Source organism: Pleurodeles waltl, chromosome 3_1 (genome assembly GCF_031143425.1).
Source record: "Pleurodeles waltl isolate 20211129_DDA chromosome 3_1, aPleWal1.hap1.20221129, whole genome shotgun sequence".
Lineage (NCBI taxonomy): Eukaryota > Metazoa > Chordata > Amphibia > Caudata > Salamandridae > Pleurodeles > Pleurodeles waltl.
Genome location: NC_090440.1, coordinates 868985223 through 869011118, shown reverse-complemented (window position 1 = coordinate 869011118; position 25896 = coordinate 868985223). Strand labels below are relative to the sequence as shown.

At 44.2% G+C, this 25896-nt stretch overlaps 1 protein-coding gene across 2 annotated transcripts in view; it reads right to left on the bottom strand.

Moving 5' to 3' along the window:
* The window catches only part of NCDN (neurochondrin), a 66061-nt gene that overhangs the window by 8429 nt on the left and 31736 nt on the right, over positions 1–25896 (bottom strand). For both annotated transcript variants that reach the window (XM_069223815.1, XM_069223816.1), the window contains exons 5-6: positions 17519–17731; positions 7406–7548 (exon numbers count right to left, since the gene is read on the bottom strand). In XM_069223815.1, the coding sequence (XP_069079916.1) occupies positions 7406–7548; positions 17519–17731 (356 nt within the window). The remainder of the gene's footprint in view (positions 1–7405; positions 7549–17518; positions 17732–25896) is intronic.

The window sequence follows — 25896 nt, the reverse complement described above, 5'->3', positions numbered from 1 at the left end:
ACAGGAAAGATTCATTAACTTTGGACCAGCAACAAATTAAAATATAGAAGCATGTTTTTGGTCTCCCCCGTAGCACCTCCCCCCTCACAAGTTAGACTAGAATTTGGTCTCAGACAACAGCAGTTAGCCAGAAAATTCCATACAATTAAAACCTGGTATACAATTAGGGGGAATAGAAAGAGCCCGCTAGTCGCTGCACTATGGAATTCTGTGGCTAATGATTCAAAGTCAGTATATAATGGATATTTGCAACACCCCTTCAAGACACACAAATGGTACACCTTTGGGACTCTAATATGTCATACTCCCTTTTGTGCAGCGCAATAAATATAGAAGCCAGGCTGCAATCCCAGTTGGACACCAAGAATACATTTGCAGGTCGGTCACACGCCTGTATGGTCGTGCATAGTTATAACAGATTAGTGCCAGCACAATATCTGATCTCAACATACCCAGTACATCTGAAGCGCAAGTTGATTGCCATACAACTAGTCCCTAGTGGATCAACCAGCATGGACGAACAGTGCTGTGATGGTATGCAAGCTAAGCAGTGTTGGGACGGAGGATATGGTTCATTTGATCTGTATCTGTCCGGCCCTAAGGAAAGCCCTCTACCAGTTGTTGAGACCAGCATTTCTTATGAGGGGGTTCATTCATGCCAGCCGCAGGAATGAAAGTGCTTGACCCTACTGACCCACAAAACAAACTGCAAATTGATGACATTTTTAACTGTGCATACTGAATATCTAACAGAAACAGGTGTGACCGCAATAGATATTTAAAGGATTATTTAGCGGACTTAAATTGCACAGCACTTTTCATGGATTTTACAACAACACAGTTTTAAGGTGTTACACCCAAGTCCAAAACCTTCAGTGGGTTGATCTTCTCCATGTATTATAATGAGTTTATATATTGGTCCATTTCCCCTTTGCTCCTTTTGCTAAGAATTTAATTAATCATGCAAATAAATGTATTATACATACACTCTATGGTATTCCACTGAATGTAACTCCACTCTACCACACTCCACACTATTCCACTCTATGATACTCCACTGTATGCCACTGCAACATGCACAACTGCTTTCTATGCCACTCCATTCTATCAAATTCCACTGTGCTTCGCTCAGCACTATACATCAGTCAACAGTCTACGCCCTTCCACTGTACCATACTATACTCCACTGTAAAGCACTACACAATACAACAATGTATTTCTCTCAATCCATTGTACAACACTCTGCTCTTCGCAATTTAAAATATTGTGTCCTCAGAAGGAAACACTTTACCTAGTCTTGTACACAGAGTAGATATTGCTCAGGTGGCCTTTGTGTATTAAAGTCTAGACACATTTGCCTTGAATTTGGTTGGCATTTTATTTCTCTTCACCCCTTCCTCTCTGCATGAGGAACCAGTAGCAAGAGTGGTCTTGGTTGCACTCTAGATGCAAAGTCTCCACTATGATGGACATCAAATCTCAAAAATGGATATTGGAAAACACAGCCCTTCTCGTTGACACTTTGAGAAGGGTGGCAATATCATCAACTGGCAAGACTACAAGTGGCAAGAAAGGTGGAGAATTAGGGGTAGAACAAGTAGAGTGAATATCTGAGTCTATCTCCATCTGTGGATCTTTTGAGAGGAAGAGGACATGGCATTTTTATTCTCTCCTTTTTGTTGGAGGCAGGCCAATCACCTGCTGGTGACTTGGTGCAGTAAAAGGTTAAATGCTGTGCTGAAGTTGCATTGGTTGGGGTACCTGAAGAATATTAGGCAATGTCGGAAGAGCTGAAGGCATGGTAGCAGGTCTTCGTAGTGGGGGTAAAACTGACCTCTGTCTCCAACAATTATGAACAGTGTTGACAGATTCTGATATAGTTGCAGAGGCTGAAATGGTGTCTGCACTGCATCAAAAAAAAAAATCACTTGAGAACTCATCAAGAGTGGGACAAAATTCTTCTGGCTGACAGACTTTTTTGGTACGGATATCAAAGCCATACGTATCAACATTGAGTGGGACCACAGTGTCAACATCTATCTTGACACCTTTGTCTTTTCATTGATGCTATACTTGTTCTTGATAGGGGACATGCCACCAAAACATATGTGAGATGTTTGGTTTTGATCGAAAGCGGCTTAAGTATTGAGGAGTATTGAGAAAACCAGCATTTATTTTGCTTCCTCCTCTCCATGGACCACCTGACCTTCTATAGTTATCCCTAGGGTTTGAGAGCTGTGTTGCAATGAAGGACCCTCTTCTCTAATTTTGCTATCTAAAAGTATCGGGAAAAAACAGAAAACGTTTTAGGACACCAAAGACATCAAGTAAAGCCGAAAGATATATATAGCAGTGTTCTGAGACTGAAAAAAAGAACTGAGATTGTGGAGCAACTCCCAGTGCAAGGTATGAAAGGAACAAGGTCTTTTTTCAGGTTCTTTATGGACGCTCCCTTATCTGGCTGCTTTTTCCTTTCTCCTTGAAGGCGTTTTCCTCTTTTCTGTACAAGTTAGTTATTTTGTTGCAATGTTGTTTTTATGCACCTTTATCTTGACTGGTAATGGAAATAAGTACATTCAGAATATTTAGCCGCAATTTTGGTGCCACATATAGATCTGGATTTTTAAAATGCTTCATTTCCACCATCTGCAGTTATGGTCTCATTTTAAAATTGCTTTCTGATCATCACACGCAGGCCCATGATTATCAATGAAGAAATTGCAAGGCAGAACGTACGTTTAGCTCCTGACTGCCACTGCACAATGCCTCTTGCATATTCCTCCCTGCTCACTCGGCTGAAGCTACCTATTTCACAACAAGGTGAGTCCTTCAGAAGATAAAGCTGGACAGAAAAGCGATGTCACAATAAAAAGGGCTGAATACCTCTTGATGACATTAGGCCTTCAACTGCCAAGAAGCCCTATACAGGGTAGTGGTGCTATAGAAATGTAGTCACTCAACCAGAGTCAATGCTCCTCTGAAAGACACTAAGCCTTCAAAGTAAGGTGGTGTTCCTCCGGGTGACCTTAGACCCTCAATGGGAGTCCTGTGTAAGGACATCAGACCTTTAGCTGACACAATATTCTTATGAGTGACCCGCTACCTTCAAGTACATATTGCATCCTTTAGGGTTACATTATAGCTACATTCAATTTTAGTGAAAAGCACACTGATTATTCAGATGTAGTCCATGCTCCTCTGGTGTACACCAATTCTTCATCTGTAGTCCATATTGCATTGGCGAACATTAGACCTACAGCTCTACTCAGGGTTGTGTTGGGTGCAAGTGGACATTTAGCTACAGTATGTAATGTATTGTCTGAAAGAAACTGTATGTTTAAAAGTGGACATCTACCTGCAGTATGTGTCCATTTAAAAGAAACTATGGCCCATATTTATACTTTTTGCGCAAAAGCGGCACAAACTTACAAAACACAATTATATTTTGTACATTTGCGCCGTTTTTGCGTCAAACAAATGACGCAAATGCAGTGCCAAAAAAAATACTAGAAATATGGGCCTATATGTTCAATTGTGGTGCTGTATCTTTTTATCAAGGACAAAATAACTTGAGTTCATTACAAATCCAAATACAGTATGCAGCCCTCACCAGGATACTAAACTCTAGAACCTCTGCTCAGAAAATCAAACAGATGGTTGGTGCTTTGGTTAAACCTCAACCAGACTCTTGTTTCAGGGCAGCCTTGCCCATCCAGTGCTCAAGAAAGGAAAGTAAAAGGTTTCTTAACCCTGTAACTGTTGGTTTGTAGCTTGTAGTGCTGTAGCATCATATGCTGTCACACTGCTTCCGTCTAGTGTTGGGCATGGACATTTGCAAGTTGTTTTTCTTCAAAAAAGCTTTCTGTCTAGAGATTGCACTTCACTCCTCCATGAAGCCCATAATGCACCAGGACAAAAACTCCCCCTCAGATGTTTTCTATTCTCCAAAGAGAGATGTTTTAAGTGGAGTAAGTGAAGCAGGATGGCAGCTGCACAGTTGAACTGTGAATGAGTAAACAAGTTGAGAGAAAACATCTGAAGCATGAGAGTGCATGTAAATGTAAAGCAATGCAAGCCACAAACCGACAGTTATATCACAACATTTCCTGTTTGTTGCATGTGTTGCTGTAGATCACATGCCCTGCAGACTATAAAGCAGTGCACTCCCCTAAAGAGGAGACTAGTGAGCAAAAGAGGCTGATCTTTGAAATAAGGTTGCAGTTGGCCCGACTCGAAAATCCTGGCCAGCTTCAATGTTTATACAATATCTAGTGAAGGTGTGTGGAGTTGACCACCACCGGCCTTACATATATCTGCTAATGGTATTTTACCCAGAAAAACAGTTGTAGTTTCTTTCGTCATTGGAGAATGTGTGCTCAGCACAGAACGCAAAGTTGTTTTCACCCTTGCATTGAACATTTGAATGTATTTACCCAATCCATCTCGCCAGGCCCGACTGATAGGAGATTTCACAAGTGGGATTTAGCAAAAGCAACAAATGGTTTGTCTTGCAAATGGATTTTGCTCTGTCGATGTAAAATTAGAGATTTTTCTAAAGTTTAATGTACGCACTTCTCACTTTGCCACCATCTCTGGGTATGGAAAGAAAATTGTCAAGATCAGTAGGCCGATTTACATGAAAAAGAAAAAACACATTTGCTAGAAAAAGTGGATTTGTCCTCAGTACATCTCAATACCCCTAACCTTAATAAAAAATGTCTCTACTGTTAACGGCTGCAACTCACTAACCCTCCGAATTGAAGTAACTGCCACAAGAAATGCCACATTCCACTAAAGGTATTGTTTACCACAAGAGTATAGCGGCTCAAAAGGTAGGCCCCATGAGTCTAATAAGACTAACATTGTGGTCCTATGTAGAACCAATGGTGTTCTTGAAGGAATTACTTTTTAAAATTAATACTTTGACAACAGGAATCTTAAAACAGAGAATTGTGTTGCCTGTTTTGTATATAAGCGGCAAATGCTGCTAAATACAGGCAAGCAGATGTGTATACCAACACTGAATCCTGAAGGTGCAACAAATAACAGATGCTTTCAACGGCTCTGTTTGTTTATGTTATTAGGACCAAAAAGCTTAAACTTGGCTGCACAATGCGTGTGTCTGTGTATGTGTGTGTGTCTCTCATGCAGAAGTGCCAGATCACTAGATTTATTTCCTTGAGGTTTGGATGTACCTTTGAGCCGTGTATCACTAATGGACCCAGAGGAACATGACCGCTGATAAACATTTGGTCATCTGGAGCAGCTTTCTATTTTTTTTTTTTTTTTAATTCTGTGCAAGATAGCCCTTGTCTTCACTGGTGCTTTAAAGTTCTCTGCCACATACTGTGTAATAACCCCTTGCTTGGGCAGGAACTGGACAGACATTTCAATTTTCAACAAGGTCTCAACTAAACATTTCTCCTACTCCTCCACAATATTTAGTTTGACCGTATGATGTTCTGCAACTCTATCAATAATAGAATGTATGCGCTCATTTCACGTGTGTGACACATTCACTAGTTACGGTTCAGGCTAGAATCATCCTGAGGATCTGCATTGTAATGCTACCATAGAGAGGTTCGGCTCTTGCTGTGAAGGGCGTTTCAACATTTTTCTCAATCTCAGATGGCTATATCCTCTGGATGCTTGAATGCCAGCATCAAGCCACTGGACACAGATGCTGGAGTCAAGGATATTTTAGGTGTCAACTTCGAAGCCGATTTCAGCATTGATCGTGCCTCTGAAATTGTAGATTTAAGTCGAGGCTTGGGCTCGATACTCCTGTGGAGCAGAGGGCAGCTCTCGACATCGAAGGGGCTCAGTGACTGAAGCAGTTTCGAGGACTCTTAGCTCAAGCCTTGGGGCTCAATGCCTGACTCCCTCTAGAGCAGTGCTTTGCTTCCATATGTAATTCTTTGTGGTCGAAACCTGGATGGTCAATTCTTGTGTGAAGGAGGAGGTATGAGTGTTCTCAGAGTAGTCTCAGTCTTACGTTCATGCTTCCCTTCGGCTCCAGAGTCTGTTTCTTTCAGAGCTGTCCAAGGAAAAGGTGTCACGAATCTCATTTACTTGCTTCAGGCAGTAGTCTAGCAGGCCTTCCCTTTCCGAATAATGTTCCTTGAGGTCTCTGGAACCTAAGGCTGGCACTGATCCAAAGGGTCCTGTGACTGGATGTTATAATATGCCTGGTGGTGCTCCTTCCTATATTGGGTGGTCTTTTAAAAAAAATCTTGTTTAAGCCTTACAGGTCAAGCAGTTAAATTCCTCGTGGTCTTGGGTGTTACGTACTTGACGATGGGTCCGATCATTGAAACGCTGAATTACATTTAGGGCAGAACTGGAAAAGCGTTCACTCCATTAGCCCCCGCACAACACACCCTCAAGTGTCACATGAATACAACCTGGTTCCTAAAAAAAAAAAAAACTTCCTGCTCAAATTTGGCGTGACTATGGCAAGCATGGACCTTTTTATATCCTCTATCTTTTGTAGCTAGGCAATCCCACAACTTGAGATGAACATATGAAAAAAAAAACAATCTAAGGTGGAGTCTTTGCCTGAAGCATTGTAGACTTCAGCAAGGAGTCAATAGATACTTTGAGACTGAACATTTCGTTTAAGAAAAACAACTTGAAAACATCTGCACCTAACACTACATGACAGGAGAGCACACAGCATGTGATCTATAGCAGCACATGCTACAAATATTACAGTTATAAGTCATAAGATGCATCTCATTAATTTGACTTTAAATAAGGGGATGTGCAAGATGTCATTAACTAACCCACTATTGTAACAGAAATATCACAAGCCCTATTTTGAGGCCGTTTTCCCATTCAGAAAAAATATCCTAAAGCCGAACCTTGGAAGTTTCCTGCGTAAGAAAAAAAGCCCTTTCTAGCTTTAGAAATACAACTGAAAGTAAATGTTCCTTTATAAATGGTCTCCCGAGCAGCTCACAGGAAAAGGGAGTATTTAAATATGTACCCCTTAAAGTACCAGAGACGTTTTGCCCTGTACCTTCTGCTACTAAGGGAGCCTAGGAAAAGGGGTCTACTGGTATTATTGTTATAAACACAAAAGATCAAATATTGAACTAGCTGGTGTAAGTGGAAGGAGAAATGGGGTTCCGGACAAATGGGTGGAATATGAGAAATAGGGCCACAAAAGAATGGCTAAGTGGGAAGTAGCTACCTAAAAGGGGATTGATTATGAAACAGTCTGCCACAGATAGTGAAAGATTCTCAATTATAATCCAAGGGATACTAAGGTTTCATGACAATAATAAAGTTATTTGTGCCTGGGCGAGAGTGTAGCCAGAAAACTCTAGTAACAATCCCCACAGCCTTTCTGAGTGTGTACAGCTAGCTCCCACATCAAATCCAGAACAATGAAGCATGGTACCTGGAGAGTTAGCAAGACTCCTTGCCATCATAAGGCCTAGTGTAGCCATATTGGCTGCTAGAGTAAGGTGTTCCCTTTTCCTCAGCAGAGTCGGGAAGGATGCCATCAAGGTATTCATCAAGGAGGAAAAACAAGCTTCACGCCTGTAGGGGGAAACACAAGAAAAATAAACAGACACCATAAGACAGGACGTTGGAACTGGATCGTGACAACAAAAATCCTCTGAAACCCCCCCATATAATACCCACCAGAACATCAACATTGTCAGGGGATCTTATTAGTCATGAAGACAAAAACCCCTACATAAGCACAAACGGGAAGTAAACGGCGACAACCAATTTCTGAATCCAGCTCTCTGCAGGACAAAAGTTTTCATGTTCCTCATACAGCACAGAAAGGTGTTCACAACAAATCTGGGCCATAATGTTGGTAGGAGGGGCTGTCATTCATGTAAAACTTTCATAAATTGATCCCACCCTTGCTACAATGTTAGTCCGCTGGAAACTCTGGTAATGATCCAAAGGCTGCAGCCAGAGCAGTGTGTTGCAAGTCACAAGAGGCAATCGTACGAGAACTTTACACTAGACACACTAAAGTTAAAGTGAACTGATGTTTTGATACTTACAGTGCAGAACATTACCCTAGAATCAGATTATAAATACCCCAGAGGAGACCGTGTTACTAACCTGAATCTCAAATGTGGAAGAGTAGCCAAATTATATTCCAATTTTCTAGAACAGCCACGAGGCTAATTGTCCTAAAATTGAGACCAAGTTACTTTTGGTCTTAAATACAATAGAAAAAAATCTCGTGAAGTGCCAGTGTAAGGCATTTAATTTTCATGAGCGTTAGTTAAACTGTGATAATCGCTATTCATCCTGCAGTATATGAGGTGCTTGAAATCTCAATTCCGAAATCAATGGAAAAAACAATGGAATTGTGCAAAAGAATGCAAACAAAGACAACCACAGAAAGGCATATAGAACGAGGACCAGACGTCAATTTGCCACAATAAAAGACTGGGACAGTAACTTGAAACATTCCTCACTTTTCTATGGAAACTGATGGAGAATTTAAGGAACAAAGAGCAGTGTAAACTAATCTACATCACCCTAAACTGAGGAAATGCCCACATCTAGCACTACCGTTTATATATCATCTGGCACAAACAACTGTTATGTTTATCAGCTTAAAAATTGGAAACGTCCTGGAAATGACAAGAAAACCTATATGGATTACAACAACATACCAACTAAGAAAACGTTTCAAAAATATTTAATTACATTATTACAGTATAAAATACTATATGTGCCAATGGCTCATGTCTATGAAAGAGCTATTGGCTTTGCCAAGCAAGGTCTTTTGGCCATGTTGTACAGCAGTGGACAACATGACGAGAGGGTGGAAGGGAAAGAGCAGCATGGGCAAGGGGAAGGCAGGAGTGGCATGGGCAAAGGGAGGGAAGAACGAGCACGGGATGGTGGGAGGCAAAAAGCAGCCCAGGAAAGGAGGGGGTGGGAGGGGCAAAAAGCAGCCCAGGAAAGGGGGGGGGGGGGGGGGGGGGTTGGGAGGGGCAAAAAGCAGCCCAGGAAAGCAGGGGGGGGGGGGAGGTGGTGGAGATGCCCAGGAAAGGGGAGTGCGGGAGGGGGCAGAAGCAGTCCAAAAATGGGGAGGGCGGAAGGTGGGGAAAAAAAGCAGCCCACAAAAGGGGAGGGGAAAAAGGCGTACAGGAAGTGGGAGGTAAAAGGCAGCACAGGAAACGGGAGGGAAAAGGCAGCACAGGAAACGGGAGGGAAAAGGCAGCACAGGAAACGGGAGGGGAAGAAGCAGCACAGAGAAACATGAGGGCGGGAGGGAAGAAGCAGGATGGACAACAGAAGGGTGTGAGAGGGAAGGTAGCACAGACAACTTAAGAAGCAGCATGGACAATGGGAGGGTAGAAGCAGCACTGACAATAAAAAGTAACACAACGGAAAGAAGGAAAAAAATAAAATAGTACCCGACTAGAGGAAGGATACTAATCAAGATGAAGCAATCAGTACTTGGCCTACACGGCACATGAAAGAATAAGTGAAGCCAATTACGAGGCAGAAAGCGCGACAACGAAACCAACGAATGGTAAGCAGTGGGAGGGCTCCAAGCCCATTACAGAAAACAATATTTCTTCCATGTGATAGTGACAGAGCATGCACTGTTGCATGTAAAGTGGAAAAACTGCCTTTGAGGTTTCTCCATAACATGCTTACATACATAACTATGAGAGAAGAACACATTATCCCTATTGTGGAATTTTTTACCCATAAAATGTACACTACAACTTAAAGCCTCGAGGTTACGCCTAATTACAAAATGCATCATACTGGAATTATACGATTTTGTGGCCGATGTGTTTTCCGCATAACTATGGGTTTGCCGGAAATAAGGCTCTTTTGGGTGGGGGGTGGCCATGATGGAGGCCCAAACAGTTGCCTTTCCAAGAGATCCACTATGGCCCGCCAAGAATCCTGCAATATCCTGCCCATCCAACTGTGAGGGTCCGACCGGAGACCTCTGCCTACTATGCCATGCACTGTAGATTAACCTGAGCCCCTCTGGGAGGGCTGATGCTGCAGGCAGCGCCATTGAGGCGACCACGAGGTTCGTGGTCCTGGCCTGTGGAGGCTCCTTTTGTGGCAGGTTGCCGGAGACAATGCTGCCTAGCGAGTGGGTGGCATGGTTGCTGCTGCAGCAGTGGCACTACAGCTTGCCCTGACCAACTGCTAAGGCAACTAGCTCCTTCACGACCCGACAGGCCTTGGAGTCGGGGACTGCTGCCCAATCTGCTGGGCTGCTGCAGCCCAACCACAAGGAAGGCCAAAGAAAAAGAAAAGTGAGACGATGCGAATGGACAGCTATGTGGAGACGGTCCCCAGAGTTTGAGGCCATGTAAGGGATCCAGCGCAGCCACTTGATGAGGAAGACACCAGAGGCCCGATGCCAGCGGGCACTTCAGGTGCAAAGGTGAGGAAGATCCTTGGGGCAACGCCGGGGGAACCGGAAGAGCCACTAGTGGAAAACTTGGCCCTATGGCCCAAAGTGTTGTGGGAAACGGGGGCCAATGGGAGAGACAGCACCTTCGCAATACTGCAGCTGCAGATCGTGCCACTCAGGGAGACCACCGCCTGCCCAAAGGTTGCGAGGGTGACAGTGCTGCAGCGCTTACCCACTTGCCTTGAAACAGGCGGAGCATGAGCCTGGGTCTTAACTATGCCCTCGACCACTACATTGACACCAAGAGTCCCCAGACGACTATTTAAGCCACATGGGCAAACAGGAAAGTGTGCCCAGTTCATTGTGCCAACATACAGAACTGGATAGGGCCTGCAGGCACACAAAAGTGAGCAGAACGATTCCACAGAAAGACCTCTCCCATCCTGAAATTCTACACAAGATCTGCGTCCTACCAAACTTGCCACAGACTACTGCTCACTAGTGCCTACCACGTGCAGTGGGGCCACACTGGGGGATGACAAGACTCAGAACGTTTGAACACAGAATGCCATGATGCGAGAGGAGTACAGCAACTTTGGACATCCTTTTGAGGAGTGAAACAAAAACTTAAGGCCTTGGGGCTTCAGTATATGTTGCTCTACCCAGCTAAGCTGAAAGCTTTTATGCTGACTGTGCTCACTTCTTTACCACCCCTGAGGATGCCTGGAATTGACTTAGGAATGGTTGGATCCCTGCGCCGCGGACATCTGGCCTGGCGTCTGCAGTGGCACAGACTACCCGGTTTTGGTAGGGAGGAGACAGCAGGTGGGCCAGGCCTCCCGCTCCTCACAACGTGTAGTGGTCAGACAAGATGAGACCCTGGTCTTGAAACACACAGGTTCAGAGCATGGGGAAATCAGGAAACAATGCCTGGGCCCAGGTCAACAGAGATCCGAATGAGAGGAGGAGAGTGCTCTGGTGGAGGAGGTAACAGCCTCCAACTTGGACGGTGGCAGCGCCAACCCCTCGGATGAGGTCCCGCCATCCGATAGCCAAGAAAATACCCTTTAAATAACAACCTCGGCAGGGACGAACCAGGTGGTGGGCTTGATGGAACTCCAGCCCCATGACATAAGATAAGGCTAGCGACTATTATCATTATCACTTGTTGGGACTACCTCATAAACAGTAGTAAATGTGCAGTTATGAATGGACAAGAGCCGGGTGCAAGTTGCTACACAGGGATGGGGAATAAATTGGGAAGACTTCTGCATTGGCTGCTGCTATGGGAGACCTCCCAGCCCCTTTATCCTATTGTTGCGGTGCCCTGACGGTTCACAGAATGACGACCCAGGCTGGTATCAATGTGCTGCTGCGAGACCATTTGGTAGGCCTTTACAGCAAGCGCCCACATGCAGTCCTGGAAGCCCTTATTATTTCCTGCTGTATTTCAACCTCACAGAAGTGCAGAGCAGGTGTTTCGATGAAGCCCTCAGGCTGGAGGAGCTCTAAGAGGCGGTCAGAGCTATGGCACGCTGTAGAACCACAGGCTCAGATGGACTGCCCGTGGAATGCCATCAGGCGTTTGCAGATCTCTTGTTGCCTCGCTTGCTGGAGACATTCCAGGAATCCAGGCGTGGGGCTCCCTGCCACAGTTCAGGGCACACTCTCATAGTCTACCTATATGCCGACAATTTCTGCTCTACGTTAGCCATCCGGAATGCTCGGTGTCAGTGCTGTTGGAAATAATGACAGATTTGGAGAAGGTCTGTGGCTTGCGCATTAACCACAGAAGTCGACCGTTTTCTCACTGGCAAGCCTGGCTGGGGTACAAGCCGCAGTCCTGCCCCGGACAAAGCTTAATTGTGAGTGCAGCCATTTTGGTTACCTGGGTATGCAGTTGACTCATTCAGCTGCAGACAATTACGAACTCAATATGCCTCTATGTGCTACAGAACTCCATGTGCCCCATCCCACAGGCCACATTCACCAAACTAAATAGCCCCCTGATATCACTAATATGGGCAGGCGGCCGGAGCAGAGTAAAATTAAGGATACTGAAACTGGACATAGAGTTGGGGGGCTTAGGGTTCCTGGATCTAAAAATGTACGACTTTGCAGGGATTCTGCAGTACACGGCACAATAGTGTGCTGGGGAACCAACAGGAGACAGGGCCCTGGCAGGGTGGGAGGGAGTGGAGGACCTTCTGGGACTACTGATGAAAGGGAATGGAGTCCCAGCCAAAGCTCCATTTGTGGTCCGCTAGGTGGCTGAGATGTGGGAGTGCACTGTTGCCGTGGCACTACGCAGAGCCCCATACGCACAGCTACTGCCACTGAAGTGGCTGCCAGGCTTTAAGCAGATACAGGTGGCGATGGACCTGTCTCAATGGTGAGCTGGTGGATGCAAGGCCACTGGAGATCTGTATCAAAACGTGGCGTTCCTCACAGTGGATTAAGCCCAGGAGTGCTACCAGCTACCCCTGGCCAATTCCTACAATATGCCAAGATCTCACGCACGGTCCAAACGATGTGGCCTTCCTTCCCAGAGGAGCTAGAGGAGTCCTATACGCTACGGCTCCTATTAGACCCAGGAACCACTAAAGGAATGATATCTTGCATATACAAGGCTCTGAAAGCGTACTGCAGAGTGGAAAGGACGGTGATCAAAGGTGGTCCAAAGACTTGCCAGTCTCCCTTATAGATGGAGAGTCGCAACGGGCTTTTGCACAGGTGTGTGAGGTGGCTAGCAACGCCCCGTTCAAGCTTACATAGTTCCACTACCTGCACTGTGCTTACTTCACCCCCAGAGGCTCCAAAAAATCTACGCGGCATGCTCATCCATTATTCCCTATGGGATTTATATTTCGGCGGATGGGATATCTGTCACCGTTGTGACGAGTAAACAGTCTGCAGAGATCTAAATCAGGCTTTAAACACAGGTGGAGAAACATTTTCGGCGAGAGGCTACATATACAATACGAAAACAGGATGGCTATGCCCAAGAGGAGGTGGGGAACAACACATAAGATGCAGTGTGCCATTGACGGTGCAATGCGATGATGGCAGTGAACTGCTATTTTATTGTTTTCAGTGTTATTTTTTCTTATGATTTTTCCAGGGAAAAAGGGTGTAAATATGGGCTAGAGAGTCCACTTCCAAACAACAAACATGTATAAAATACGCAGAATGAGCAATGTTAAACCGCTCTTCATAGTCGGCCCCTCAGACACATTTAAAAGCGCATCCTCCCAAACACACAATCGTAGAGCGAACATGGCACGTGTGTGAGTAGCATGGAGGAGTCTCTACTACAGTACTGCAGATATGTAAATAAACATGCCACGTCTCTGTGCTGTGTGGTGTCCAAGAAGGCTCCTTGGGGAACGTAATCTGTATTCTTTCCTGTAAACTCTCTCATTTAGAAGTCAGCGAAAGCAAACAACAAACTCCCTGGAAGACACAGCTAGACATTTGACCTCTGTCTCTGAATGCCCAGCAAATGCGACAAAGATAAGAACAAGATTTAAAGTTCTGTTTACAGAAAACGAGTTTGTGAAAGGATTCAGTAAACACAGTTTCAGCAAGAGGAGGGACGAACTGAACCTGGAGAGACTAAAGCAAATGGAAAGCAAGAAAACGTGAGTTACAAACCACAAAGCCAATAGTTAGCAATGGGTGGATGCATTCCTAGGTCAACTTTCTGAAAGTCCCCAATATGTCTTTAGCAAATCAGACAGCGGCGCTGTTTGGTAGTCTGCGACCTAAAAAGTAATCCCCTTACTAGTGCATAAGAGTCACTTTATTGGCCAGACATTGAAGAGTAGGGGAAAACTATGTAGCAGCTATATTCTATTCTGTGGGACCAGAATACAATACTCCAATAATAAACCAGCTGTGAAACCTAAAAGACGCTCAAAAGTTCCCAAAGAACTGACATGGCACCCCATCCAATTAATAAAGCTTCTTCTTAGGGAGATCTCCAGTAGTATACAAGGGGTAAATAACAAGGGGCCAGATATATCATTATTTCTAATAGCGATTACCAAATTGCGATTTTTTATGAATCGCAATTAAGTAATCACTATTGGAATGTATGAAACTCCAGGAGTTTCATTTAGTGATTTGCAAGGGCTCGCAAATCGAGCTACCTCATTAATATTCATGAGGTAGGTTGCAATGGCTGCAATCACAGGGATGGTGGCCTGATGGGCTCAGCAGATTACCAGGTCTGTGATTGCCTTTAAAAAAAGCAATTATTTTTTTATTTGATTTTTTTTAATGCAGCCCGTTTTCCTTAAAGGAAAACGGGATGCGTTTAAAAATAAAAAATGAAAGCTTTTCTTTTCATTTTTTAAGAGTAGACAGAGGTCCGTGGGAGCACTGCCTGCTCTTAAAACTTGTTTCTGCATGCATTCACAAAGGGGAAGGGGTCCCTTGGGGACCCCTTCCGGTTTGCGAATCGGTTACCACCTACTTGAAGTAGGCAGTAAAATGTGAATGTTTTGCGACTACATTTGAGTCACAAAACATTCATATGTACAGCTGCGATTCGGTATTAGGAAGGGACACCCTTGACACGCCCCTTCCTAGTACCGAATCTGTATGTCGTCGCAATTCCAACTTGCGATTCGGTAACAAGTTACCGAATTGCAAATTGGAATCGATATATACCTAAATGCATTTTTGCAATCCCGTTTGCGATCACAAAAATGTTTGATACATCTGACCCCAAGAGTCTAGTGACTGTTGCTGTAAGGAGGTGGGCAGAGTTACTAGAGTCCAAGCCCAGGAGCATCAGGCCTACTAAGGGGACAGTGGCTGGCTACAGAGCCAGTTCATGCTAGATGTCCAAAATGCTCAGAGCAGTTTAAGGTCTGTATCCTAAAATATTCCAGTTGCTTAGAGATTTTCCTGCGATGAGGAAAGCCACGCACCCCAGGGCATTCACAATGGACATAAAAATGCCCCATAGTCAGTGCACTACTGACTATGACAAGAGACTCCTCACTCTTGGTTAAATTGGTGATATTTCTGGAACCTTAAGGGATTATCAAGATGGTGGCAATGGTTCTGCAGCATGGGGCCAATGTCACAGGCATCCAGGGAACAAGAAGGTGCAACCATTTTAATGTCTGAAGGAGATGGATGGAACACTACCTGGGCCCAGATGGTATTGTGTTGGGTATCGACTCTTACTGCGAGCTGTGCATTCGACATCCAAATTCAGCTTGGATTTCATTAAAGTAATAAGGGAGCACCTCCAATTGGCTTCCAACAAACAAGCTCACCTGGACGTATGGGGATGTTCTTGAGGAACACCACAGGAATGCCTAGAAACCATACACTGGCAGTGCAGCAAAAAAAAAACTTTACAACGACATGCAGAGCTTTTTCTCCTCAACAGGTTTGGTAAAGGGAGGAATTGGTACATTGATAAACCTAACTTGAATTGAAAAATCTATTCGACCTAACTATAAGGCGTTTGACCCATAAGCTCACCTCAATCTGTCTGATCCTAGGCAAATATTTTATTTCACCATGTCACCTATTCCTACTTTATCATACACAAGAGCACCTTCAAATATGCGAGTTCAGCATGTCTGCTGTAAAAAAAAAAAAAAAAAAAAAAAAAAAAAGAGAACGTTTGCTCCAGTCATAATAAAAATCTATTTCATATTTAGGGTACACACGATGCCTGACGTGCCTCTTAGTTCAGTAATAAATAGATTTGCCATCAGGGCGAGGGGAAGAATGTTTCTCAGCTCCCATTTAAAAATTTCACTTTAAATAAATATATTACTAAAACATTATACGGTTGTGCACGGTCATTTACAGAAGTTATTTTTCATTAAAATGGCCAAAACGTTCCCCACTGACATGTAGCTGTACTGATAAAACTATACAGCGTAAAAACAATAATATGAAAACTGAGTTTCTGCAAATACTTATCATTTGCACATCATCAAGTAAAGTATTCTGATTTGGTTTTATCCTATTAAAAGTTTTGTTTCCATCTCACTTCAGAGTTTAAAAAGGCTTTACTAACTACTGAAATTTATCTTGAAATTTGGACAGCTCAATAACAACCTATTTAAATGGCGTTTGCCCACTACGAGTCAGACAGTTCACTTTACACAATCCTCTCTACCTTTGAGGTCAGAGGGAAAAAAAGTAAACACCAATCGCCAGGATAAAATAGGCAGCAATTTTTAAGATGGCATAAGGTGATACTTGACATCTGTCTTTGAAGACACAGCAAAAGCTGATAACATGAAAAAGGGATTTCAAGAGCACAACTATACCCAAAGGTGCTAAGGCGCTAAAACCATCCAGAAACATCAGTACAACAAAGGGAGTCAAAGTAAGCAGAAGTGGGCGCCAAGATGAAAAAAGCCATGTTTTCAGAAGTTTATCAAAAGCCAGAAGCTTTTCAGATCCAGCAATGTGAATGAGTAAGGTGTTCCAAAGTTTGGCCACAGCACAGGAAAAAGAGTGCCCTCCCCCATCTGGCTCTGTGAATCTTGGACACCACCACCTCCCTCGGAGCAGCCTATTGGGTATATGCCACTGAAAAATCGACTGAAAAAAGCTCGGACCCATTTTATGCAATGCCATAAAGGCCATGCATAGACCTTTGAACATCATTTGTTTCCTGACCAGAAGCCAACGAAGGGTCTGAAGACCTTTGGCAGCTGAGAGATGTTTAGGAAAAATCTGAATGACCCAAAGTTTGTTGAGGGAGACTTTGTTGATGTGCAGGTAGAGAACATTACAATAATCCAGGCGGGAAGAAACCAAAGCTACGGCCACCGATTTGGAAAGCTCTGCTAGAATAAACAGAGACCTTTTTCAATGATCTAATAATATGACAACACGTGCTGGTAGTGTGATTAACATGTAGCTTATTGTTGGCTTTGACAGCTCAACAAATGTATAAACAAACAATAAGATTGATATAAAATATAGTTATGGTAACAAATTAAAATCAAAACCGCTGAAGTTCGCAAGTTATGATTAGCTCCACATTTCCTAACTCACACAACAGCCATGAAAACTGTAACTACGAGCAGGCCCAACCCACCGCAAGCGGTCATGCCCCCCGGCTGCACATGGCCTCAAGCTCCTTCTCCACCACCTTACCTGATCAAATCCGGTGTGGTGACAGCAAGGTTGAGAAAAATGCCACATGTGGTTTGCAGGCTGTATGCCTGGGATGGAGGCAACAGTGCAGAGGAGAAGAGCTCCCACTGCAGCATAAAGTACTCACAGAGCAGAGCAGGCAGTTCCTGGGAAATCAGGATGCTGCGTGGGACATCTTCTGCCGTGAGGTGGTACAGGCCCGGCAACAGGAACCTAGGAATAGAGGTAAATACAGACACAGCTCAATCAGGACAAGTTAGCGGTTTGAGAAATCAAAATCTACAAACCGTTAATTATTATTATTATAAGATACACCATTCTAATGTATTTCCATGTCTAACTGAGGTCTTCCAACTTGGACGGTTTTCTTTTTTGTGAAGGAGGAACTGTGGTCTAGTGGAAAGGTTAAAGCAACCAGAAACAGAATTTAACTCTATATTCTCTACTTGGCAACACTGCGGGATCTTGCAGAAAAGAAAAAAAAACACACACTGGATCACTGGGTGTCGCTGTGCCTACGTTTGCTCATCTGCTAATACAGTGTGCTTCAAATAAGGCGAAGTACTAGTAATTAGCACGAAATTTGGTTGGAATTGTAAATGTGTATAAGACGTGCAATGATCAAAAGACAAGCAAAGGCTGCACAACTTATCAAGAAGAGAACATGACTTACACATTATAGGAAGAAAAGTCATTGATATGATAGTTTTTGCACCCGGTACCTACTGGGTGCCTTTTATTATGAGAATTACCTCCAAAGCAAAGTGATGCTGCACACTTTTTGGAAGGCCCACGCCAATTCACTGGGGGCATAAGTGCTGAGTGTCATAATACAAGGGCACTGCAGCCTTAAACAGAACTAGGTGAGCCAAAGAGGATTTGTTAAAGGCATACAGCAGGGAGACATAACCCTGATTGTGGCTCAGTACTGTATGTTTCAATTACTTGGACAGGAATGAAATTTGAGAAATGTTAATTACTAATTAACAAACATTATTCGATTATTTTCAAGTATGTGAGCTTAGCGGTTTGGCAGCTAGATTTTAAGACAGTCAAATGTGAAGCCATGTATTCGGGGCACTGAGGACCAGCGCAAAAACAAAGGATGGAAGTTATGATTTGGAAGGCCACAACAGTGGGTGGTTATATCACATCTTCTCAACTCAGAAGCTGAGGACTGCAGCAATGAGAAAGAATGCTGAGGTGCAAAGTAGAAAAGTGTTACAACTATGCACAGCACAAGTGATGCCTCATGTAGACAATGGCGTGCACTTCCCAACCTTTTTATATTGCATTCCGCACTGTTGACGTGTCCAACAACTGTAAGAAAAATGATGCTATGATTACCTAACTTATTAGTACTCCTGTTACTTATTACTTTAGAAGTAAGAAAGGCTGAGTTGGCCCTGCGAGGTTTTGAACTCAAGTGTTTAACTTAATGAACAATCCAGCGTTACTCGCTATGTCCACTTCTGAGACCTCATCCAAAGTAACATACCAAATCCTGAAGGCATTCTTGGAGGACTGTGGCGAGTCATTGTACTTCATCCAGAATACTGACTTTAGTGCTGGAGGCCACATGAGAAATGCTCCATCACTTCTGGGAGCCAAGTATGCAATTTAATTCCAGAGGCCTTACTTAGAGCAGTGTATGCAGTTCTAGAGGCATAATTTGACCATTTATCCTCACTTTATAGTCCTGGGGCTAGTTCTAGCCACCTTGGCTACAGTGTTCTGTGCTGCGCTCAAGGCCTTTACTGCAGTACTCTGTCCAGTCCTGGAGGGCTGACAAAGTACTGAATCTGTTCTAGAGACCTTACCTGTAGCATTGGGTCGGGTTCTTGAGGGTGGACGCAGCCTGTACTGTGTCCTGTTTGGAAGCCTCATCACGAGGCAGCAAATTAGACATTGCATGCAGTCGGGAGGTAGGACAATCATGTGATTTAGGGTTTGAATCCAAACCATCTAACTGACTCAACGCAAATATGTACTTAACGAAGGAATGACTCATTTAAATCACTGTGCATGTGTGGAATATGGATTAGAATCTGCTGCCATTCCACTTAACATCTATGCTAGCATTATAATGTTTTCTTTCCCAGTCCAGTGAAGGTGTGTGCTGTGCCTTCTAATCGTCCTGGCTGAGTTACTGATACACGCTTGATGTCTGTTTGATCAGGTGCTGTGCCAGGCCCAGTACAATGTGACCCAAACACTGCTGTTGTAAAGGAGCACCGTCTCCTTTGCACACCAACAAGTTCCGGGTCCAGTATCCGGCCCAATGAAGAATCAAACAGCTACCAGTGACTGCAAAATACATGAGGCGGGGGTTGAACACGTTTTTCATTATGTTAATAGAGTACACAAATTGTTTACCACTTTGGATGCTCCAAGTTCTTTAAAAAGAAGAAGCAAAGAAATGCAAAACTAAAAGTCATGCAGGGCCCGAGGCCCACCTAGTCCCCACTTAGACATCTATCGCTATCTAGGGGTCCTCGTTATCAATTATTTAAAAAAGCAAAGATGTAAAGTGTCACATACTCAAATCTGCAATGTAATGGTAGCAATACGTTCTGTGAGGATTCTGCTTCGCTCTTCTACTGCAGTTGACTCAGCAAAGAGGCCCTATTCCCAGCTTCCATATTGTTGTAGTGCAAGATGTTGCTTTATTACAGGATTTTCCTTTCTAGGATCGCCGGGGCACCATAAAGTAGCCCAACTATTATCAACTACTATCTTCAAATAAAGAAAAGTCACTGGTATGGGTCATTAAGATTATTATAAGGTCAGTATGAGAACACAACGATAGCAGCACCAGCAATATTGTCTTTGGCAGTGCTGTGCCATTCTGATGTGGTGGTTTAGGTGACTAACAACCTCCTATTGAACATACTCACACCAAATGCCAAACAAAGGAAGCAAGGAGTCAAACTGAGAAGGGATGGGGCGTGGTTTGGGGGGGCAGAGGCTTCTGGAACACAGGAAAGGTACAAAGATGGGAGTGTGAAACTAACAAAAAGTATGCTGGGAAGGGGGTTGTGCAGCAGTGAAGAAGCTCAGGGGTGTAATGGTGTAGAGAGTGGCGGTGGGGGGGGGGGTGAGGTGGCCTATGGAGCAAGAAGGGAGGGTAGAATGAATAGGTATTTTTGTTAAATTAAATACAGGTTCACATTTGTTAACTGTGAATTAAGAGAATTTACAAAAAAAGGAAGAATGACTTTTCTCCATATAAAAAAAAAAAAGAAAAGGGAAAAATATAGGTATTCTGTGATGTCCTCTATCCTCCACAAACCTCTCTGAATATTTCTCTCAACAAAAACATGGCTTTGCCCCCTGATTGAAACCACAAAACCAAACAGTATAACTAGTTCCAAAAAAACTGCATTTGGATCTTTGTTAGCAACCTCTTACGAAGTGTACAATATACCGCTAACAAAACGACATCACGGTTTAGTGTTTAGCCAAGCAACAAAAAGGAAAGAAAATGGAGGGTACGGAGGACATTGGATTTTTGGTACCATGGAGACCAGATCTATCTCACCCAATGTGTAGCTGCTTTACAAAGGAATATCTTAGTGCAGGAACACTACCTATATTATTTCACTAAGGTAAGAGACGAGATGAGCATGAACCACCCTTCTGCCCACTTCCAGACTACTCTTTCAGAAAATCAAGATGTTCAAGTAAAAAAAAAAATGTTGAAATTCAGATACATTATGGCATGCTTACAGAAGGCCCAACAATCCAGTGCGCTTCTGGCACAGTTATAAGATTTTAACGGATTCTAACTTTAAATTTTAATGCATCATCAGCTAAACCCCGGCTCAAACTTAAAGTTTCTCACAGCTGATTATTTGCCAGAAATATTCTCACAATGCTTTACAACAACATACTTTTTATTATTCATGTTTGTAAAGAACGCTGGAGGGGAAAAAAAAAAAGGAAACGTGCAATCGGCATTCCAGGCAAATTAAGTAAAACAAGTATTGGTAAATGCATTAGGTTTCGCCTATGTGAATGGGGGGCGGGGGCCGGCAAGAGTAAATAATATAAGACATACAATATTCCTGTAAGTGTCTGTGCAGTTCACGTTGCAGGTGTCTGTTTATAATGCAGCAAGTTTGAAAGCTCTGGAGCAGAAGATAAAAGGAGGTGCGAATATCTCACAGTGCTGGTCATAATAATAAAAGAGCTGACATGAAACTGGCCAGGCACATACAATCCCGTATGAGAATGGGGCCGCCTTGAGAGATGTCGGCTATGCATGCAAGCACTGTGCAGGCAAAACATAAAACATAATAATAAATAAATAAATAAATAAATAAATAAATAAATACAAAGTTCTGCTTCAAAAGCAGGTGAAAACGGTACTTGGGTCTCGGGATACTGATAATACCAAACACACAAGGAAGAACATGAAATAGCATGCTACAGCCAAAAGAAGCAGAGGAAAAGTAATTGGAAAGCACACGAACCAATGAAAAGCAAGGGGCGAGATGTAAGCCCCTCTTAAGATATATATTAACAATAGCTTCTGCAAGCGCTGTGCAGGTGAAACATAAAAAAATAATCAAACTTTCGGAGACTTTCAACAACTATTTCATAAAATCTATTAACAGGCCTCATAAACCAGGTTTTGGGCAAATTTAACACCGGGATGTAGGAAAGTACCATCTTGCCTGGCATGTTACCCCCATTTTTCACTGTATATATGTTGTTTTAGTTGTATGTGTCACTGGGACCCTGGTAACCCAGGGCCCCAGTGCTCATAAGTGTGCCTGAATGTGTTACCTGTGTAGTGACTAACTGCCTCACTGAGGCTCTGCTAATCAGAACCTCAGTGGTTATGCTCTCTCATTTCTTTCCAAATTGTCACTGACAGGCTAGTGACCATTTTTACCAATTTACATTGGCTTACTGGAACACCCTTATAATTCCCTAGTATATGGTACTGAGGTACCCAGGGTATTGGGGTTCCAGGAGATCCCTATGGGCTGCAGCATTTCTTTTGCCACCCATAGGGAGCTCTGACAATTCTTACACAGGCCTGCCACTGCAGCCTGAGTGAAATAACGTCCACGTTATTTCACAGCCATTTTACACTGCACTTAAGTAACTTATAAGTCACCTATATGTCTAACCTTTACCTGGTAAAGGTTGGGTGCAAAGTTACTTAGTGTGAGGGCACCCTGGAACTAGCCAAGGTGCCCCCACATTGTTCAGAGCCAATTCCCTGAACTTTGTGAGTGCGGGGACACCATTACACGCGTGCACTACATATAGGTCACTACCTATATGTAGCTTCACCATGGTAACTCCGAATATGGCCATGTAACATGTCTATGATCATGGAATTGCCCCCTCTATACCATCCTGGCATAGTTGGCACAATCCCATGATCCCAGTGGTCTGTAGCACAGACCCTGGTACTGCCAAACTGCCCTTCCTGGGGTTTCACTGCAGCTGCTGCTGCTGCCAACCCCTCAGACAGGCAGCTGCCCTCCTGGGGTCCAGCCAGGCCTGGCCCAGGATGGCAGAACAAAGAACTTCCTCTGAGAGAGGGTGTGACACCCTCTCCCTTTGGAAAATGGTGTGAAGGCAGGGAAGGAGTAGCCTCCCCCAGCCTCTGGAAATGCTTTGTTGGGCACAGATGTGCCCAATTCTGCATAAGCCAGTCTACACCGGTTCAGGGACCCCTTAGCCCCTGCTCTGGCGCGAAACTGGACAAAGGAAAGGGGAGTGACCACTCCCCTGACCTGCACCTCCCCTGGGAGGTGTCCAGAGCTCCTCCAGTGTGCTCCAGACCTCTGCCATCTTGGAAACAGAGGTGCTGCTGGCACACTGGACTGCTCTGAGTGGCCAGTGCCACCAGGTGACGTCAGAGACTCCTTGTGATAGGCTCCTTCAGGTGTTAGTAGCCTTTCCTCTCTCCTAGGTAGCCAAACCCTCTTTTCTGGCTATTTAGGGTCTCTGTCTCTGGGGAAACTTTAGATAACGAATGCATGAGCTCAGCCGAGTTCCTCTGCATCTCTCTCTTCACCTTCTGATAAGGAATCGACCGCTGACCGCGCTGGAAGCCTGCAAACCTGCAACATAGTAGCAAAGACGACTACTGCAACTCTGTAACGCTGATCCTGCCGCCTTCTCGACTGTTTTCCTGCTTGTGCATGCTGTGGGGGTAGCCTGCCTCCTCTCTGCACCAGAAGCTCCGAAGAAATCTCCCGTGGGTCGACGGAATCTTCCCCCTGCAACCGCAGGCACCAAAAAGCTGCATAACCGGTCCCTGGGGTCTCCTCTCAGCACGACGAGCGAGGTCCCTCGAATCCAGCGACTCTGTCCAAGTGACCCCCACAGTCCAGTGACTCTTCAGCCCAAGTTTGGTGGAGGTAAGTCCTTGCCTCACCTCGCTGGGCTGCATTGCTGGGAACCGCGACTTTGCAGCTACTCCGGCCCCTGTGCACTTCCGGCGGAAATCCTTTGTGCACAGCCAAGCCTGGGTCCACGGCACTCTAACCTGCATTGCACGACTTTCTAAGTTGGTCTCCGGCGACGTGGGACTCCTTTGTGCAACTTCGGCGAGCACCGTTTCACGCATCCTCGTAGTGCCTGTTTCTGGCACTTCTCCGGGTGCTACCTGCTTCAGTGAGGGCTCTTTGTCTTGCTCGACGTCCCCTCTCTCTGCAGGTCCAATTTGCGACCTCCTGGTCCCTCCTGGGCCCCAGCAGCGTCCAAAAACGCCAAACGCACGATTTGCGTGTAGCAAGGCTTGTTGGCGTCCTTCCGGCGGGAAAACACTTCTGCACGACTCTCCAAGGCGAGAGGGATCCGTCCACCAAAGGGGAAGTCTCTAGCCCTTTTCGTTCCTGCAGAAACCTCAGCTTCTTCTGTCCAGTCGAAGCTTCTTTGCACCCGCAGCTGGCATTTCCTGGGCATCTGCCCATCTCCGACTTGCTTGTGACTTTTGGACTTGGTCCCCTTGTTCCACAGGTACCCTAGATTGGAAATCCACAGTTGTTGCATTGCTGGTTTGTGTCTTTCCTGCATTATTCCTCTAACACGACTATTTTGTCCTTAGGGGAACTTTAGTGCACTTTGCACTCACTTTTCAGGGTCTTGGGGAGGGTTATTTTTCTAACTCTCACTATTTTCTAATAGTCCCAGCGACCCTCTACAAGGTCACATAGGTTTGGGGTCCATTCGTGGTTCGCATTCCACTTTTGGAGTATATGGTTTGTGTTGCCCCTATCCCTATGTTTCCCCATTGCATCCTATTGTAACTATACATTGTTTGCACTGTTTTCTAAGACTATACTGCATATTTTTGCTATTGTGTATATATATCTTGTGTATATTTCCTATCCTCTCACTGAGGGTACACTCTAAGATACTTTGGCATATTGTCATAAAAATAAAGTACCTTTATTTTTAGTATAACTGTGTATTGTGTTTTCTTATGATATTGTGCATATGACACTAAGTGGTACTGTAGTAGCTTCACACGTCTCCTAGTTCAGCCTAAGCTGCTCTGCTAAGCTACCATTATCTATCAGCCTAAGCTGCTAGACACCCTATACACTAATAAGGGATAACTGGGCCTGGTGCAAGGTGCAAGTACCCCTTGGTACTCACTACAAGCCAGTCCAGCCTCCTACATTGGTTGTGCAGTGGTGGGATAAGTGCTTGAGACTACTTACCACTCTTGTCATTGTACTTTTCATAAGAGAAAAATATACAAAACAAGGTCAGTGTATATACACATAGCCAAAAAGTTTTGCATTTCCTCTTTTCACTCTTTTCTAAGTGCTGAAAAGTACTTCTAAAACTTTCAAAAAGTTTTAAAAGTTTTTCTGTCTTTCCAAAAAGTTCTGAAAACTTTCTTCACTTTTTCTATCACTTTAACTCTCTCTAAAAATGTCTGGCACAGGCCAAAATGTTGAACTGTCCAAACTTGCATATGATCACCTTAGCTGGAAAGGAGCAAGGAGTCTCTGCATAGAGAGAGGTTTGAGTGTAGGGAAGAATCCTTCCTTAGAACTGTTAATTAACATGCTTAGAGTACAGGATAAGGCCATAAGTGCCCAATCTGGTGAAAAAGTAGCTAATGGTTCTCAATCTGATCCAGGGACTCCCCCAGGAAAAGATTCAGGAAAGAAACTTCTCAGCCTGCCCATTACTAGACAGTCTAGCATAGTTGGTACAGAGGTTGAATCACACCATACTGATGGTGTGCTCTCACATTATACTGTTAGCCAAGCTGTTAGGGTGCCCTCTGTAAGGGACAGGTCTCCTTCTGTTCATTCCCATCATACCTCTGTATCTAGAAATGTCCCTCCCACCCACCCTGATGACAGATTGTTAGAAAGGGAGCTCAATAGATT